General features: G+C 38.9%; 1 protein-coding gene across 1 annotated transcript in view; it reads left to right on the top strand.

Annotated features, from left to right (window-relative positions):
* The window catches only part of ETF1 (eukaryotic translation termination factor 1), a 40,444-nt gene that overhangs the window by 8,849 nt on the left and 13,473 nt on the right, over positions 1 to 18,122 (top strand). Inside the window, exons 2-3 of the mRNA XM_007938955.2 lie at positions 12,275 to 12,450; positions 12,796 to 12,935. Of these exons, the coding sequence (XP_007937146.1) occupies positions 12,275 to 12,450; positions 12,796 to 12,935 (316 nt within the window). The remainder of the gene's footprint in view (positions 1 to 12,274; positions 12,451 to 12,795; positions 12,936 to 18,122) is intronic.

Genomic DNA, 18,122 nt, shown 5'->3' with positions numbered 1-18,122 from the left:
CCCGGATTCGTCTTTTGTTGGAGTCAACAACCAGTGTACTGCATGCCAGCTTGAATCTCTCGAATCTCCCTGTGCTTGCGGAAGCCAAGGCAGCCGCAAGCCCCATCTCCTCCAGAGACTTGGACTTTTCGGCTTCTATACGCTTGTGAGCCATTTTTCCTAAGATAAATTTCTCTCTCTCTCTCTCTATAAATATATATATACACTTTGCTGGTTTTTGTGTTTCTCTAGAGAACCCAATCTAACACAGTGGTCAAGAAAAATAAGACTTCTAAGTGCTGTGGTTCTGTTGCCCAGCAATGGCCTCTATCATTTATAGGGTCCCAAGGAACTCTGGTGGCACAGTGGATAAGGCATTTGGCTTGTAACTAGAAGGTCAGTGGTTCAAACCCGCCAGTCACTCCATGGAAGGAAGATGGGGCAATCTACTTCCGTCAAGATTTACAGCCTTGGAAACCCAGTGGGGTTCACTGTAAGTCAGAATTGACTCAATGGCAGCGAGTTTTGTTCTTTGGAGTTAAGTAGAACCTTGTAGTCAATGGTGTTGAATCCATTACACTGGTTATGATTGATATTTAATCTTTTTTCTTTGTAAGCCAAAGCAAATGCCTATAATTGTACAGAAAATAATAACTCTACCTGGTTTTTATGGAATAATCATAGTACTTTTGAGGATAAAACACTAAGAATCTTTGCAAACTTCCTGCTGAAAAATTCTGGAACATGTGAATTCTATTCCCTAGGGTAGAGGCTGTTTTAACATCTCAGTATGTTCAGATCTTGCTTTCTCCTATCTGGTAATGGCATCTAACTATAAGGTCACTTTATAAACCCACTTTCAAGTAATTTTGTCTAGCCCCTTTGAGCAGCAACAGAATTCTCCCTCCTGGTTTGGTATTTTAATCAAGCTCTTTACAAAAGACAGCTCCATCTATCCTAACCTGCATCATAGATCCTTGGGGGCATTGCATCAAGGCAATGATGTACCTGGTTTATAAAAATTCAGAGTGATGAAAGTAGATACTCTCGAAATGTTTTGTTACCATGAAAGGCTGAAAGTAGGGCAGTTTGCCACCACTCATTCGATGCTTTGTTGTGGTCATGCTGGAAGCTATGCTACTGTTGGGGGCTCTGGTAGTGTAGTGCCTCAGGCACTTCACTGCTAACCAGAAGGCTGGCGGTTCAAACCCACCAGCCATTCCTCAGAAGGAAGATGGAGCAATCTACTTCCGTAGTGATACTGCCTTGGAAACCCAAGGAGGGGTCACTATGAGTTGGGTTCAACTTGACGGCACATAACAACAACAACATGCCACCGTTATTTCAGATAACAGCAGGGTCACACCTGGTGGACAGGTTTCAGCGGAGCTGCCAGAATAAGACAGATGAGGCCATCTACTTATGAAAAAGTTGGCCAATGAAAATCTTATGAATAGCATTGAAAGATTATCTGATATAGTGCCAGAAGATGAGCTCCTCAGGTTGGAAGGCACTCAGAATATGACTGGGGAAGAGCTATCTTCTCAGAGTAGAGTTGGCCTTAATGACGTGGATGGATTAAAGCTTTTGGGACCTTCATTTGTTAATGGAGTATTACTCAAAATGAGAAGAAACAGCTGCAAACATTAATAAACAGAACATATACAATGCAGGAAAATTGGAAGTTGTCAAAAATGAAATGGAATGTATTAGCCATTTTGAATCAGACAGTCATGTGGTCTGTGACCAGGAATGACAAATTGAAGAAGAATGGAGTTGCATTCATGGTCAAAAAGAATGATTTCAAGATCGATCCTTAAGTACAGTGCTCTCAGTGGTAGGATAATATCCATACACCTAGAAGGAAGACCAATTAATATGACTTATTCAACTTTATGCACCAACTAACTACTAAAACCAAAGATGAAGCAATTGAGTTTTATCAACTTCTGAGGTCTGAAATTGACCGTGAAATCAAGATGTGTTGATAATTACTGGTAATTGGAATGCAAATGAAGAAACATTGGTAGGTGGAAAATAGGGCTTTGGTGAAAGAAATGACGCTGGAGGCTACGTGATAGAATTTTGCAAAACCATTGACCTATTCATTGCAAATACTTTTTTTCAGCAACATGACTAGTGACTATGTGGACCTCAACAGATGGAACACACAGAAACCAAATCGACTACCTCTATGGGAAAGAGGCAGTAGAGAAGCTCGATATCATCAAAACAGGGCTAGGAGCTAACTGGAATTGACCATCAATTATATATATGCAAGTTCAATTTGAAGCTGAAGAAAATTAAAACAAATCCATGAGAGCCAAAATACGACCTTGAGTATATCCCACCAGAATTTAGAGACCATCTGAAGAATAGATTTGACTCATTGAACACCAGTGACCACAGATCAGACAAGTTTGGAGTGATATCAAGAGAGACCTGGAATTAGAAAAGTGAAAGGGAAGAACATGCTCAGCATTTCCCAAGCTGAAAGAACGGGGGGGGGGGGGGCCTCAAGCCTCAAGTTGCAATATTGAAGGATTCTATGAGCAAAATATTGAATGGTGGTGGAAACATTTAAAAGAAAAAGGAATACACAGTCTCTGTACCAAAGTAAATTAGTCAATGTTCAGCCATTTCAGGAGGTAGCATATGATTGAGAATTGAAGGAAGAAGTCCAGGCTGTGCTGGAGGAATTGCCAAAAAACAAGGTTCTGGGAATAGATGGAGGTGTTTCAGCAAATGGATGCAGCACTGGAGTTGCTCACTCATTTATGCCAAGAAATTTAGAAGACAGCTACTTGTCCAACTAACTGGAAGAGATCCATATTTGTGCCCATTTCAAAGAAAGGTGATCCAACAGAAAATGGCAATTATCGAACAGTATCATTAATATCACACACAAGTAAAGTTTCACTGAAGACAGTTCAAAAACTGTTGCAGCAGTATATTGACAGGGAATTTCCAGAAATTCAAGCCAGATTCAGAAGAGGACACAGAGTGAAGGATATCACTGCTGATGTCAGGTGAATGTTGGCTGAAAGCAGAGAATATCAGAAAGATGTTTACCTGTATTTTATTGACCATACAGAGACATTCAACTAGGTAACATTGTGAAGAGTGGGAATTCCAGAACACTTAATTGTGCTCATGAGGAACCTGTACATAGACCAAGAGGTAGTTGTTCGAACAGAACAAGGGGATGTTGCTGGTTTAAAATCAGAAAATGTGTATGTCAGGATTGTGTCCTTTCACCATACTTAACTCAGTCTGTATGCCAAGCAAATAATCCAAGAAGCTATAGTATATGAAGAAGAGTCATTAACAATCTGCAGTATGCAGATGACACAGCCTTGTTTGCTGGAAGTGAAGATTAAGTACTTACTGAAGAAGACAAAAGGCTACAGTCTTTAGTATGAATTACACCTCATAAACATAACAAAAATTCTCACAACTGGGTCAGTCAGTAACATCATGATAAATTGAGAAAAGTCTGAAATTGTAAAGGAATTCATTTTACTTGGCTCCACAATGCCCATGGAAGCAGCAGTCATGAAATCAGAGGACAGACACTGCATTGGGTAGATGTGCTGCAAAAGACCTCTTTGAAGTATTAAAGAGCAAAGATTTTGAAGATTAAAGTGCACCTGACCCAAGCCGTGGTATTTTGAATCAAATGCATGAAAGCTGGATAGTGAATAAGGAGGACCAAGGAAGAGTTGTTGCCTTTGAATTGTGGGCTTAGCCAAGAATACTGAAAATAACATAGACTACCAGAAGAATGAGCATATCTGTCCTGGAAGAAGTGCAGTCAGAATGCTCCTTAGAAATGAGAATGGCCAGACTTCGTCTCATGTATATTGGTAATGTCGGAAGGGACCAGTCCCTGGAGAAGGATATGCTTGATAAAGTAGAGCAAAAAAGGGAAAGAGCCTCAATGAGATGATTTAACACAGTGACTGCAACAATGTGCTCAAGCATAGCAAAAATCATCAGGATGGTGCAGGACCAGGCAGTGTTTGGTTCTGTTGGACATAGGGTTTCTGTGAGTTGGAGCTGATTTGACGGCACCTAACAACAACAGGGTGGTTTAAGCGTTTTAGTTGAGTGAAAGCAGGGGGCACATAGGCATTTTCTGGCAAAGTTTTAAATTGGTATTCCAGTTGATTGTTTAGAATAAATTTCTGGTGTCTGGTTTAAGGAGAATATATATTTTTGATGTTAGGAATTAACTCTTTATTTATTCATCCAGTGTTTGAGTCCCTGCTTAGTAATAAAGTGATCGCGACCCTCAAGAGGCTTAAAGGCCTCGTGTAAGCAATTTCTTATTAGTTTGATGCTTGGGGAAAGAGAAACATTGGAAGTTGCTGAGATCCAGATAGAAGTGACTGAACCTGGCTTATATCAGAATACTCAACCCAGAACACTTAGACTGGAACATGAGACACAGATGTAGGAGAAAATCATGTAAGCTTTTTAGAAGGAACTATAGTTCTGCTTAAAATAAATTACTTTAAAAAAAAAAGAAAGTGTTTGCAGTGTTCTGGCCATATTAGTTGGGGCCGTGTTATTTTTGTTTGTTTGGTTTGATTCTTTTGTTCTGCTGGAAGATTTGGCTAGTACCAGAATCCAATAACAGGGAACCCTGATAGTGCAATGGTTGAAGCACTGGGCTGCAAACTGAATGGGTGGCAGTTTCAGCCACCAGCTGCTCCATGAGAGAGAGATGCAGCAGTCAGCGGCTGGGAAGATTTGTATTGCGGCAGTTCTACTCTGTCATACAGGGTCACTGAGTCAGAATTGACTAGACAGCAGCGGGTTTTGGTTTCGGTAATCCAATAATGGTGAAACTGAGGCTGAAAGGGTTTCTGTGTAACTTGCCTGAAGTCACACAGCCATTAAAATTGTGGAGTGGGGACATGAACTTAAATCTGCCTGATTCTGAAAACCTGTGTTAACTTACCGCCCGTCTGTTCCGTTCGCATAATAACTATATCAAAAGAGCTCCTTAGTTTTAGAGTTTAAACTTAGCTTTTTGTACTCTGTGGAAGAAAGCAAATAGAAAACCCACCATGAATAAAATACAGTTTTGGAATTGAGTAGAAATTGGGAAAGAACTGGTGTTTTTTTTTTTTTCCCCCCCTAAGCTACCATGCTGGTAGCTTACACTTTCCCAGAAATGATCAGGCTGAGACCTGAGGTTGTAAGCTTAAAAGAGGACCTGTGGTGGAAATTTTGACCCTCTATATTCTAGGCACCACCTCTTCATCAAATACTATGAAAGTTTCTTTGGGGGCACATACTCTAAATCTCATCTAGAAACATAATGGGCATTCTAATGTTCCTGGTCCTAGCCTGAAAGTAGTTCTATTACATAGGGGTGGGTGGGAGGTAAATGTCAGGGCATTAGATGGGTATTGCATGTTCTGCCTGGCAAACGTTGGGTGTCTCTGAGCTGTAATAATTAGTGTGGTTGTGTTATGTTAGGTAAATGACAGCAGCTTCCTTGTAGCATGTGGACTCTCTGGGTTTGTTCCTCTTCAGGTGAGTGTGAGATCTTAGAGGCCCTTTTCCTTTAGCTGACTAAAACACAGAAAACAAACTAGGCACGGTGATTCCTAACCTTGGACCTTGGCTATGCGTTAGAATCACTGGTATTTGAAAATTCAGACATCTCACCCCCAGCCACCACTACCCTGTCTATTCAAGAACTTGAGCCAGAATGGAGGGGAGGGGATCTTTTATTCGTAGTTGAGCGTTTTTGTTTTGGTGTTTAGAAATCTCTCCAAGGATTCAGGGGTTCTTATGCTAACTGGTCAGTGGACAAGCTTGTGGGAACCACATTTTCTTTTGAGCTTTTTATCTCCCTTTCTAAAATGTTATTGAGCGTTGTCAATGGTAACCGTTATTGATAAGATCTTTGCAGGCCTTTTCCTCCTTGAAGGATGCCTAGAATTTATTGTTTGCTTGGTCATCCTTATGACTGACTGCATCACCAACACATGCCAGACTTTACTCTGGTTACCTTGAGTATTAATTTTTAGTCACCATTCAGTCTTGACAATCCAAGTAACATATACATGTTTCTCTTTCCAAGGAAGAGAAACCTTTCCTATCTGGAGACTGTTGTTGAGAGTGAGGGAAGGGGAAACGGTCAGCTGTTTCTTTAAATTCTCTTCCTTCCTGGGTTTTTTGGTCTAGTTTTACATTTACTGTTCATATTTAGCCTATTTACAACTACTACTTCCCCCTGTCTCCCAGATATTTTGTTTCTGAGAAGTTTGTCCTCTGGGTGGAAGCATTGAGGAATGCTTTTCTGATAGGGAAAATGTCCTAAAACTGTTGAGAACAAGAAGGAATCTGAGAGCTGAGGCCCTGGTAGCTTTGCAGGCCCCGTAGTTCTGTTGTGACTTGTTCTGTCCATTTTTTTACCAACTACATGTGAGTCATTGCTGTACCTCATGATTCACTGGAGCTTCTTTAGTGGGAGCCTTTTGATTTTGGAAAAGAGATATAGAGTGACAAAGCAGAAGAGTAGATGAAAACTATTAAAATTTTAAAAGGTGGTAGTTTGTGTAGCCAGCAGTTCCTTAGTGAGAGGTTTATTTCTCATTCTCCCTTTAGGGGTGTTTTCTGTACTTGAAGATGAAAAAAATTTACCTTCCTTATTTTTATTTCACTGTTTACACAGACTGGTCTAACAACTTTGATTGGATTGGGCGTGGGGTGGGCAGATAGGCAAGTGTTTATCTTGTTTGGAAAATCTTTAACCTGCTTGTATTAAATCTAGCATAAACCAAACATCAAGAGTTATAAAGTATCCTTTAAATCTCTAAAGAAGCCACATCTAATAATTCTGTGCTGTCCCTCTTCCCTGTCAGGTGTCTTAAAATAAAACAATTTGGAAATTTAAAGTTTCCCTTACAGGGAGTAGGGAGAGGTACACAGGGAAACCAATGAGAGGTATAGGTGGAGATTCAAAAGGCGTAAGAGGCCAAGACCAACTCTGAAGTAGTATTTCAGACTTAGCAACTTGGTAAAAATCCACCAAACAAAAATGTTTTTGTCAGGCTCTATTTTTGTAGGAAGTATATGTTGTTGTTGTTGTTATGTGCCGTCGAGTCGGACTCGACTCATAGTGACCCCTCCTTGGGTTTCTGAGGCAGTATCACTACGGAAGTAAATTGCCCCATCTTCCTTCCGAGGAGTGGCTGGTGGGTTTGAACTGCCAGCCTTCTGGTTAGCAGTCAAGTGCTTTAGGCACTGTGCTACCAGAGCTCCCGTAGGAAGTATATAGGATTCTAGAATCCTATAACAAAATTATATTCTTAAGAGACTTTACTACTTCATCCTTTCTGTAATGTTATACAGGGGTGAGTATAAGGTTGCTCACTTTGGTGCTGTACTGTAAGGTTGCTTAATGAGTGTTTATCTTCTTTATCTGCGATGTTGTTATGTGCCGTGGAGTGGAGTGGAGTCACTCATAGCGACCCCTCCTTGGGTTTCTGAGGCGGTATCACTATGGAAGTAGATTGTCCCATCTTCCTTCCGAGGAGTAGCTGGTGGGTTTGAACCGCCAGCCTTCTGATCTGCAGTGGAAGGTAAATAGCTGCTTATCTTAAGGTCATTGCTTTGCCCTCCACATCTTGCTTTAAGGATTTCCTTCAGGCATTTTGGGTTCAAGCAGTTAATTTGTCCTAACATCCTCTTAAGCTTCAAACTTTCCATCCTTTGGGATTGGATGCCTGTTCTCTCCTCAGCTCTGAGCTTTTACCCCCCAGTTATATTAGGAGCCCCTTCTCATTCCATCCTCTACTGATTGCCTCTTACTAGTTCCACCTCCTAGGAAACTACTCTGTAAATCAAAATGCATCAGCTTTTTAAAACTAAGTCTTTTTGAGGAATAACTTCCTTGGGTTTTGAAGATTCTGAGAGTCTCTGGGATATGTTGTCGTTGTTATGTGCCATCGAGTCGGCCTGACTCATAGCGACCTCTCCTTGGGTTTCCAAAGCAGTATCAGTACGGAAGTAGATTGCCCCATCTTCCTTCCGAGGAGTGGCTGGGGGGTTTGAACAGCCAGCCTTCTGGTTAGCTGTCAAGTGCCTTAGGTACTACGCTACCAGAGCTCCTCTGGGTTATGGGGGATTGTTTATTTAAAAACAAGCATAAGCTAATTGAGTCAGTATTCAAACTTATTTCTTCTCAGTATTCTCCCATCTCATTGCATATTCTGTACAATCCCTGCATGGAGACAGGTTGGTGGGCACCTACGATCTAGACTATGAAATAGACTTGAAAAAACCGTAACTCTAAAGAGCATGTTTGGTTGCTACTTCCCCCCCAAAAAAAAAAAAAAAAAAAATTTATAATAATAATAAAAGATATCAGTTTTTTCATTTGGGAATATTTTTTCCATCCAGTTCAGAAACTGGAAGCCTCACCATAAGCAGGATTGTACGTATATCTGATGTTTTGATTTCTAGGAACTTTGTTCTGATTGAGAAAAGTTATTTTGTGTAGTTATACTATGAAAATCAAAACTAAATACATGACAGTGATACATATTGACTTAAGAGTATGTCAATATACAATATACACACGTGTGTGCGATTATTCTTACTGAATCATTCTCTGTCAGTACTATATTTGGGATTTTAGCTGATATAATGGATAATATTTATGTAGATGAAGAAGTAACTGGATCCGGTAGTGTTTTATGTGAAGTTTAACTTGGAAGCAGTTTTGTTTTATGGTCATTATACTTGTTTGTGATGATAACTAAAGCTGCATGTCATAAATTTCCTTATTCTTTGGTTTGGCGAGAATACTTGCTTCCCTATCCAAAGGGTGGCAGCAGAGCACACATCATACTCTCCAGTGTACTTTTGGTCAACTTGTAGTTTTTGGGGGAGAATATCACAAAAATTATGAACCTTTGTAGATACCCCAACAGAAATATTGCTAGCTTTGGAGATGTCAACCATCTGACAGTCTAAGAGTGACTATTTTTGTTGGTGGAAAGTCTGGATAGCCAACTTGTCTGCTTGTAAAGAAAACTCTGTAAACGTTGCTTGTAAACAAAACTGGTCTGGATGATCTGTTGAATTTACCACTTGGAGAAATTTTTAGAGGGCAAGATCTCCTATAGATGAGGTCTCTTTCCAGTGCTAATACTGAGAAGAAAATGAACACTATGGTGCACATTTGTTAAATTCACCATATGGAGATGTTTCCAAGGACTTCCACATTTTCAAATTTCAGACACTTGAAGTTAAAAGCTAGCATAGAGGCCTTTCTGTACTTTTGTTTGTTGTTTTCACTGTACTGTTTCTCTTGTTTTCTTAGTAGTCACTTGGTACATAAGACCATTTGACTTGACATTGTACCTAGCTTTCTGACTCCATTTTTCTTGCTAGTTTCACTGGACTCTGGATATGTGAAATTCTTTTAAATTTGGCATGTTGGACTGTTATGACACCATGCATGCTTAGTAATTAGGGGAAAGTTTAGACTTTCTGGCTGTCCTCCCAATTGTTCTTTTCTTTGCCCCTGCTTGTTCTTCCATGGCACTAGTAATTATAACTGTTAAACTTGCCATGGCCCTCAAGGACCTGATCTATAAAGAAACCTCAGAAAGTAACTGTGGTAGTTCAGTTTGTGTGTCAACTTGGCTGGGCCTGGTTGAGTGGTTGGGCAGCTGGTGGTAGTTATTCCCCATGATGAGACTGGCAAACAACTCCATGGTGGGATCTACTACAAGCAACTGAGTAGCTGCCTTTGGGATGTGGGCCACTTCCTGTATATAAGGAGAAGCTTTGGGGATAGTCTCTAGTTTATGGCACGTTTGGACCCTGCATGTAGCTATGTCATTGTTCAGCAGCCTGCCATGCTCTGCTGACCTTGGGACTTAAAATGGACTTAAATTAATGGCCTGCCATGTGGTTTGGTAACGTCAGGACTGTGCCTTTTTACTTGTCAGCCTTGGGTTTGTCAGTCTCAGCAGCCAGCAGCTGTCTGAGTGAAGAAATGCCTCTAGCGCCGGTGGCTAAGGTTGAGTGGCTTTCACCCAGCTCCTAGAACCTGGCACTTTGAACTTGGACTTAAAGACTCCAAACTCTAAGAGAGTAAACTCTTGTTTGTTCAAGCCATCCCATTTTTGGTATATTTCTGTCAGAGTGGCACTAGGTAACCAGAACAGTAACTTTCTTACAAACTCATTAAGTATCCGGTAGAAAGAGTTTATAAAAAGTGACATCACATTTCTTAAGGTGCATTGGCTCATACCAGATCCTTTGCTTGCAAGATACCAATCAACTTAATTTACACTGGTAGCTGTTGTAGTAAAGCCAGGCTTCAGATCTGGTCAGAGCAGATTTTAGGTTTGCTCTGTGTGTGTGTGTGTGTGTGTGTGTGTTTGATTTGACTTAACTGCCTTTGCCATTCGTTCACCTCCTAAAAATGGTAATCAAGGTGTTTGTTTGTTTAACATAATAAATAAGCATTTTATTCTTAAATTAGTAAGCACAGATCAATATTTCTCAAGAAAATATGGTTCTTTTTGCTTTTCTTGATTAAGCTGTCAGGTTGAGACCAAGGAATGTAAATTAAAAGGAATATTCTATTAGTATTGCCTGTGTCTATCCTGTAATTTTTTGTTGATTTTCTAAAAACAACTTCATTGAGTTACAGTTAACATACTATACTATCTAAATTCATCTGTATTGTAGCACATATCTATACTTCATTCTTTTTATGGCCAAATTTTATTCCTTTGTATGGAAAAAACACATTTTGCCACATCAATTTGTCTATTGATGAACATTTGGCTACTGTGAATAATCTGGTATAAATATTCATGTACAGATTTTTATGCAGGCATATTTTCATTCTTTTGGCTACAGGTGGAAATGCTGGGCCAGACTGTTTACCAAAGTAGTTAATATCACTCTACATTCCTACCAGTGATGAATAAGATTGTAATTTTCTTCACCTCCTCACCAACATTGGTTCTTTCTAATGATTATAGCCATCCTAATGGGTGTGGAGTATTTTCTTCTTATGGTTTGATGTGTATACATGATCACCAGTGAGGTTGAGCATCTTTCCTTGTGTTTTTTGGCCATCTGTCTATCTTTGGCAAAAGATTTACTCATATCCTTTGCCTGTTATTCCTTTTTCATTACTGAGTTGTAGGAGTTCTTTACATAGTCTAGATACAAGTTCCTTATCAGATACATGATTGGCAAATACTTTGTCCTATTCTTTTTGTTTCCTTTACTGTCCTGTGAGAGATAGGGGGGAAAAAAAACTTAAAGAATGTAACTTATAGCCACCTTTTTTTGAAAAGGAACAACTTAGAATGAACTTTCTCAGTAATTTTGATGTCTTGTTTTATTAGAAAAAATAAATATATTCAAGGTGGCTGTATTTCTTAACTGATAGGTGCTGATAGATATTTTGAGAATGTACAGGTAAAAAGATTTGTTTCTGGCATTTTTACTGAGGTTAAGAGAGAAAGAGGGTAGTGGCTACTCAAAAGGGACCTTGGTCATGTCCCTGTAGTTGAGAATTTGGTCCTGTTTTTCAGTTCTAAAAAATTGAATTTGTTTGGGCATCCAGAATTGATAAGTTTAATAAAATTCAGAAGTGACTGATACTCAAAATATCAACATTGAGAGAGAGAGAGAAAGAGAGTGTGTGTGTGTGTGTGTGTGGAAGGGAAATTTCATAACTGGGATATTTATAGCATTCCACAGCTCTTCTTTCCCATTATCAAGATACTTAGGAGACTAAATCATTAATTACAAAGTTTCTTGGTAAGCCTAAAATTTAGCAAAAGGAGGGAAGAAAAGGCTGATATTGATGATAGAAAGTGGTATTTCATCTAGAAAGATAAATTGAGAGAATTCTGCCTGACAAATACAAGAATTCTTAAGCTTTATTTAATTTATGCATTATCCTGCTATGATATCTCCAATTGAAGAGCACACAACGTACTAGATTCCAAACCTCTGCCATGGACATGACTGTCAAATACCAGCCTTTTGATGCTCCCTTGTCAATGTGTCAATGTTTCTTACTTTATCCTTGAGGGGGATGAAATATACCCCAAACATCCTTTCACATACCTTACTTCTTTACATAGCTAATCCTACTCGCTGTTCATTCAGATAGTTGAGCAGCTAGCATATTTTGAACACTGTGCCTATCTCTGGATATATTTTGAATAACACTGGTGTAGTCTACTTATGTGGTGCTTGACCCTCTAATGAGTTATTCTTTCTTCCACAGCAATGGCACAAGCATGATATCATTGATCATTCCTCCCAAAGACCAGATATCACGAGTGGCAAAAATGTTAGCAGATGAGTTTGGAACTGCATCTAACATTAAGTCACGAGTAAACCGCCTTTCAGTCCTGGGAGCCATTACATCTGTACAACAAAGACTAAAACTTTATAACAAAGGTAATCTGGAGCTTGATCATTTTCCTTCTCTACTTTATCTGTCTTGGTTCTATTTTTCACTTTGATACTGTCATCGTGTTTGGCCACTGACTGGTGCCTCCTTCAGCTATCCATCTAGTATCCCTTTGACGTTGGTGTTTGACTTTTTTTTTTAAGAGTATTTGTTGAAAGTTAAAAGTAGTATTTACTGTATTAAAAAGGGCTAGATTCTGCTTGAGGAATTTTAAAAGTTCTTACACTTTTAAATTATGATCTGAGTAGGAAATGTAGACTATGGAAACATTTTCTATTCACTGAGGGAAATTGGTTATGGGTTTAAGTAGAGATTGTTTATGTTCTTTGCAGTACCTCCAAATGGTCTGGTTGTTTACTGTGGAACAATTGTAACAGAAGAAGGAAAGGAAAAGAAAGTCAACATTGACTTTGAGCCTTTTAAACCAATTAATACATCATTGTATTTGTGTGACAACAAATTCCATACAGAGGTAAGAAGATGAAGCACAGAATTTTTTTCGTCACCCCACTAAATTCATTAGCATTCATTCCCCATTCCCCCTCACTACCCAAGACGTAGGCAACCACTAATGGCTTTTTGTCTGGGGATTTCTCATAAATGGAGTTACCCAATGTGTGACCTGCTATAGCATGTGTTGGTACTTTATTCTTTTTTATGACAGAAGAATATCCCATTCTTTGTGTATGCCACATTTCATTTATCTGTTCATCAGTTGATAGACATTTGTATTATTTCCACTTTTTGGCTATTATGAATAATGGTGCTATGAACATACTTGTATAAGTTTTTATGTGGGTGAATGTTTTCATTTCTGTTGGGTATATCTCAGAGTGGAATTGCTGGGTCTTGTGGTAACCCTCTGTTTATTTACCGTTTGAGGAACTGCTGAATGGTTTCCAAAAGAGGCTGCACCATTTTTTTTTTTCCACCAGTGATCAGAGTTCCAATTTTCTCCATATCCTCACCAAAATTTGTTCTTTTTTTATCATAGCCATCTTAGTGGGTGTGCGGTGATATGTTCATGGTTTTTATTTGTATTTTTTTCTGTTTTTGTTTTCTTAGCTTGATTTTTTTTTTTTTACACAATGATGTTCTTGTATGCTTATTGACCCTGCCAGTCCATTATTAAACTGTGTTGTTTGTGTTTTATTATTGAGTTGTAGGAGTTCCTTACATATTCTAAATACAAGTGTCTTATTGGATGTATGATTTGCAAATATTTTCTCCCATTCTGCAGGTTATGTTTTCACTTTTTTTGAAAGAATGAAAGTTTTAATTTTGATGAAGTCCAATTATTCCTTGACATCTATGCTTTTAGTATTGTAACTAAAAAGGTTTTACCTAACCTGAAATCACAGAGATTTGCTACTATATTTTAGTCTGTTTTACAGTTTTAGCTTTTATATTTAGACATATGATCGATTTTGAGTTAATGCATTGTATGATGTGAAAAATGGGTCCAACTTTATTTTTTGGACATGAATATCCAGTTTAGCCCCTTTTGCTGAAAAGGCTATTCCCATTAAATAGTGTTGGTACCCTTGTCAAAAAACAATAGAAGATAAATGACAGTATTTACTTCTGGACTTCCTGATTTTTTTATATCATTTTAATCCCAGAATTCCAAGTCATCAGAAATTAAGTACTCAAGAAGAGCATGTGAAAAATAGTAGTCTTTTAAGGCATCTATTTTAATAAAGGGGGTACACTTATATGAAACCTTGTGCTTCATATTTTAGGTGTGTAGAACTTTATTAGGGTCTGGATGAGGGGGTATAACTGTCAGGGTCTCCCATATGCAGGCTTGGTCCTTTAGTGACCCCAAGAGTGAGTACCTTCTTAAGTTTTGCAGTCTTAAGCATCTCCTTGGCCTTATCCTAGTCCTGGCCCTATAGCTTAACAAACAAGGGGTTTTCTTGAGTTTTAAAATCTACTTCTATATTCTTGCCAATTTGATCAAGAATTAGAATGCTACCACTTGATAAATTCTCTGATTAAGCTGGAAAAGGCCCCCAGTATTGTGTTAGGCTCAGGAGACCTGCTCTTAACAAAAGTGGATCAGTATCCTATCTGAATCCCTGGGTAAAATAGGAGAGGAGGCCTGTAAAAGAAGTTCAGTAAAAGGATGTAATAAAAATGCCATTTGCTGGACATTATTTGCTCCAACTAACCCTTTGGGAGAGCCAGATTTCTTTTACTTTCTCCAGTCTTAAATTTATTTTAACGGCAATTATTCAGCATGTTTGAGAAGAGTGCAAAACTGGGTTTGAAGAACTAATTAGACACAAACAAAGAAATAATTGGCTACTTGATTACCATTCTCCCTCTGTACCAGTGATATTTGTGCCTGTATTTCTTGTACCTTTAATTTTCATTTCACAATTGTAAATCTCTAGTAGTGGGAATATAAGATCATTTTTTCATTATTTTAATCAAACTTTTGAGTGACAGCAGCCATAAGATAAACTTTATTGGTGGAAAGAAACCTCATTAGAGTGACCTAAATCAGTCAACAGTAGAACAATCAGGAATTCACAGCTGGCTCCTATGCAGTCTCTTGCCTTTCATCGACCTAGGGAGAAGCCTCCACAGTGGAATTAGAACTGACATTTGTCAACACAGTTTACAGCGGGTGATTTTTGCTGAATTGACAGGAATTCTGATTCCAGTTGGATCTTGGTCAACTGTGTAGAAGATGGAGAACTCTTTTTCTCATAGCTCCCACAGCCTCCTCCTGGTAGAGGCTTCACTGGGGAGGGTCTTAGCTACCATCTTGTACTTACCTGTATCTGGTTTGATGAAAACAGATTTTGAATCTTGTTGATTTAAATGGTACCTGGCACTCATATTGTCTTGCTTTAGCTCACTTATTAAGCCTTACTGGTTTTTCTGAACCTTCTATCTTCTAGATACTATACAATCTTGATAATTTTATCTTGGCTTTAAGAGAGATACTGATAATAAGAAATGAATGTAGTCAACACAGTTTATGCCCTGCTTAATCTGTTTGATTATATTCTAATGAGGAACAGATCTATTCCCTGATAAGCAAATTTTTTGAAAACCTCCATTAACCAAGCTGCCTAACAGAGATCATTATAAGAAGGCTGTATTTTTCACATATACAATATTCATGAGTTAATGATGATTATAAACCGTGGTTTGGGTAAAGATGATTTTTTTTTTTAACTTTTTATTGTGATTTGGTTGGAAATCCACAGAGCAAATTTGTTTGCCATGCAAGAGTTTGTACACATTTTGTTTCATGACATTGATCCCAAACCCCAGTATGTAACAGCTCTCTTCCCACTTCCTCCCTGTGGTTATCCTTTCTCTGTGTGTCCTTATTTTAAAAAATTTTTTGTTGTCATATGGGCACAGATTTACAAAGCAAATTTGTTTTATTCACAACAGTTCATGCGCATTTGGTTTCACAGCCCCGATTACAACCCAACAATAAAAACCTCTCCTCCCATCTCCTGCCTGTGACTATCCCTTTCTGTGCCCTTCTTATCTATGCTTTCCTGTCTTTCCAGCTTCCTCCCTAGCAAATGCTTCCCTTCTGATGTCTTGTGATTGATTGATGTAGGGGGGTGCCTCTCCACAGGGTAGGTAGGTCCATCTCCTTGGGACAGGTATTCTGCTTGTAGATCTTTCTCCTGTTTGGTTGAGAGCTAATCCACAGAAATTAGTCCAGTTCCAGGCCCAAAGGATAACCCGGGGCCATAGTCTCAGGGGTTCTACCAGTCTCTATCCCACCAGTAATTGTGGTCATTTTTGTGATACTGAATTTTGTTCCATGTTTTTCCTCCCACTTTCTCCAGGATCTCCAATTTTGCTCCCTTTCCAAGTGGTTAGCATTGATAGCCAGTCACCATCCAGTTCTTTAGGTCTCAGGGTCATGAAGGCTGGGGTCCTCATGGTCTGTCATATCCTCGGGCTTGTTGTTTGCTCTTGTTGTTTCATTCTTTTTTGCTCCAGATGAGATGAGACCAAGTTGCATCTTAAATGGCTGCTTAATAGCTCTTAAGAACATGTTGTTGTTGTTTGCCCTCCATTCAGACTCATAGTGACCTCTCCTTGGATCCCAGGCAGTATCACTATGGAAGTAGATTGCCTCATCTTCCTTCCGAGGAGTGGCTGGTGGGTTTGAACTGCCAGCCTTCTGGTTAGCAGTCAAAGCCTTAGCCACTGTGCTAATCAGAGCTCCCAGAACATAGAACATAGTACATTTTTATGTACTATATTGTACCCATTGATCATTATATCGATGTGACTATGGTCCCAAGCCCACAGGCCCGGTGACTCTCTCCCTCAAGGTATTGGGCTGTCTCAGAAACTACTCCAACCTTGTCCCCTGTTACTTCAGGATTTTTTTAATAGCCCAAGTATATGTGTAAGACTATATATAAAGATTGATTCTTCGTGATTAATCTGTTTGCCAGTCCAGTCAATTCTTTTAAATAAATAAGTGACTTCTTGTGACTTGGGTGAAAGTTTACAGAGCAAATTCATATTCCATACAGCAGTTCATACGCATTTTTTTTTGTGACATTGACTGCAACTCCCATAATGTAATAGCAGTCTTTCCACGTCTTCCCTGTGTTTACTGTTTCCCTTCTTCTTTCCTATCTTTTCTGCCTTTTTAGCTTTATCTATGGGTAAATGATGCCCTTTTTTGAAGTATGCCTATATGGTTTTATTTTTTTTAAGATTTTTATTGTGATTTGGGTGAAAGTTCACAGAGCAAATTCATATGCCATGCAGCAGTTCATACAGATTTTGTTTTAGGACATTGACTGCAATTCCTCACAATGTAACAGCTCTGTTCCCCACTTCCTCCCTCTGTTTACCATTTTCCTTCATCCTTTCCTATCCTTAGCTTTATCCCTGAGTAAGTACTGCCCTTTTGTTCTAATGTGTGTTTGATTGTTCTAATGAGTGCATACCTTCCTCACCTTATAGGCCTGTCCTTAGGCTGAAAGTTGAGCCATGGGGTTTGAGATCATTTCCCGTCTCGAAGAGTGTTTAAGGGCCATAGTCTCAGGCATTCTATAAGTCTTTTTCAGGCTAGTAAGCCTGCCCATTTTTATAATTTTGAGTTTCATTCCACATTTGTCTCCTACTCTATCCAGGACTCTTGTGATCCCTTTCAGATGCTCAGCATTGGTAGCCGGGCACCATCTAGTTATTTTAGTTGCATGGTTATGGAGGTTCCGGTTAGTGTGGTCCTGGACTAATTGTTTCCTTGTGTCTTTGATTTTCCTCACTCTTCTTTGTTCCAGAGGAGAGAGACCATTCACGTGGCCATTCATAGCTTTTAAAACTCCAATCACTACGTATCAAAGTAGGATGTAGAACATTGTCTTGTGGACTGTGTTACTCCGGTTGACTTTGAGGTCCCTGGAGACTATAGTCCTGAGCCTTCAGGCCCAGTGACCATTCCTTCAAGGTGTTTGGTTATGGCTAAGAGAAATTTTCATAAATTGCTAGTCAACTCTTGCAGTTAAAATGGGCTGGACAATAATTATTTAGTTTGTTTTTTTTTTTTAGTTGATACCAGTTACAACTTTTTTTTTTTTTAGGATTTGGGTGAAGATTTACAGAGTAAATTCACTTTTCATACAGCAGTTCACATATACTTTGTCTCATGTCA

This window comes from Orycteropus afer, unplaced genomic scaffold (genome assembly GCF_000298275.1).
Source record: "Orycteropus afer afer isolate SDZICR_OR568_19922 unplaced genomic scaffold, OryAfe1.0 scaffold00056, whole genome shotgun sequence".
Classification (NCBI taxonomy): domain Eukaryota; kingdom Metazoa; phylum Chordata; class Mammalia; order Tubulidentata; family Orycteropodidae; genus Orycteropus; species Orycteropus afer.
Note: the sequence above shows the minus strand (reverse complement) of the source record. Positions and strands in the feature narration are given on the sequence as shown.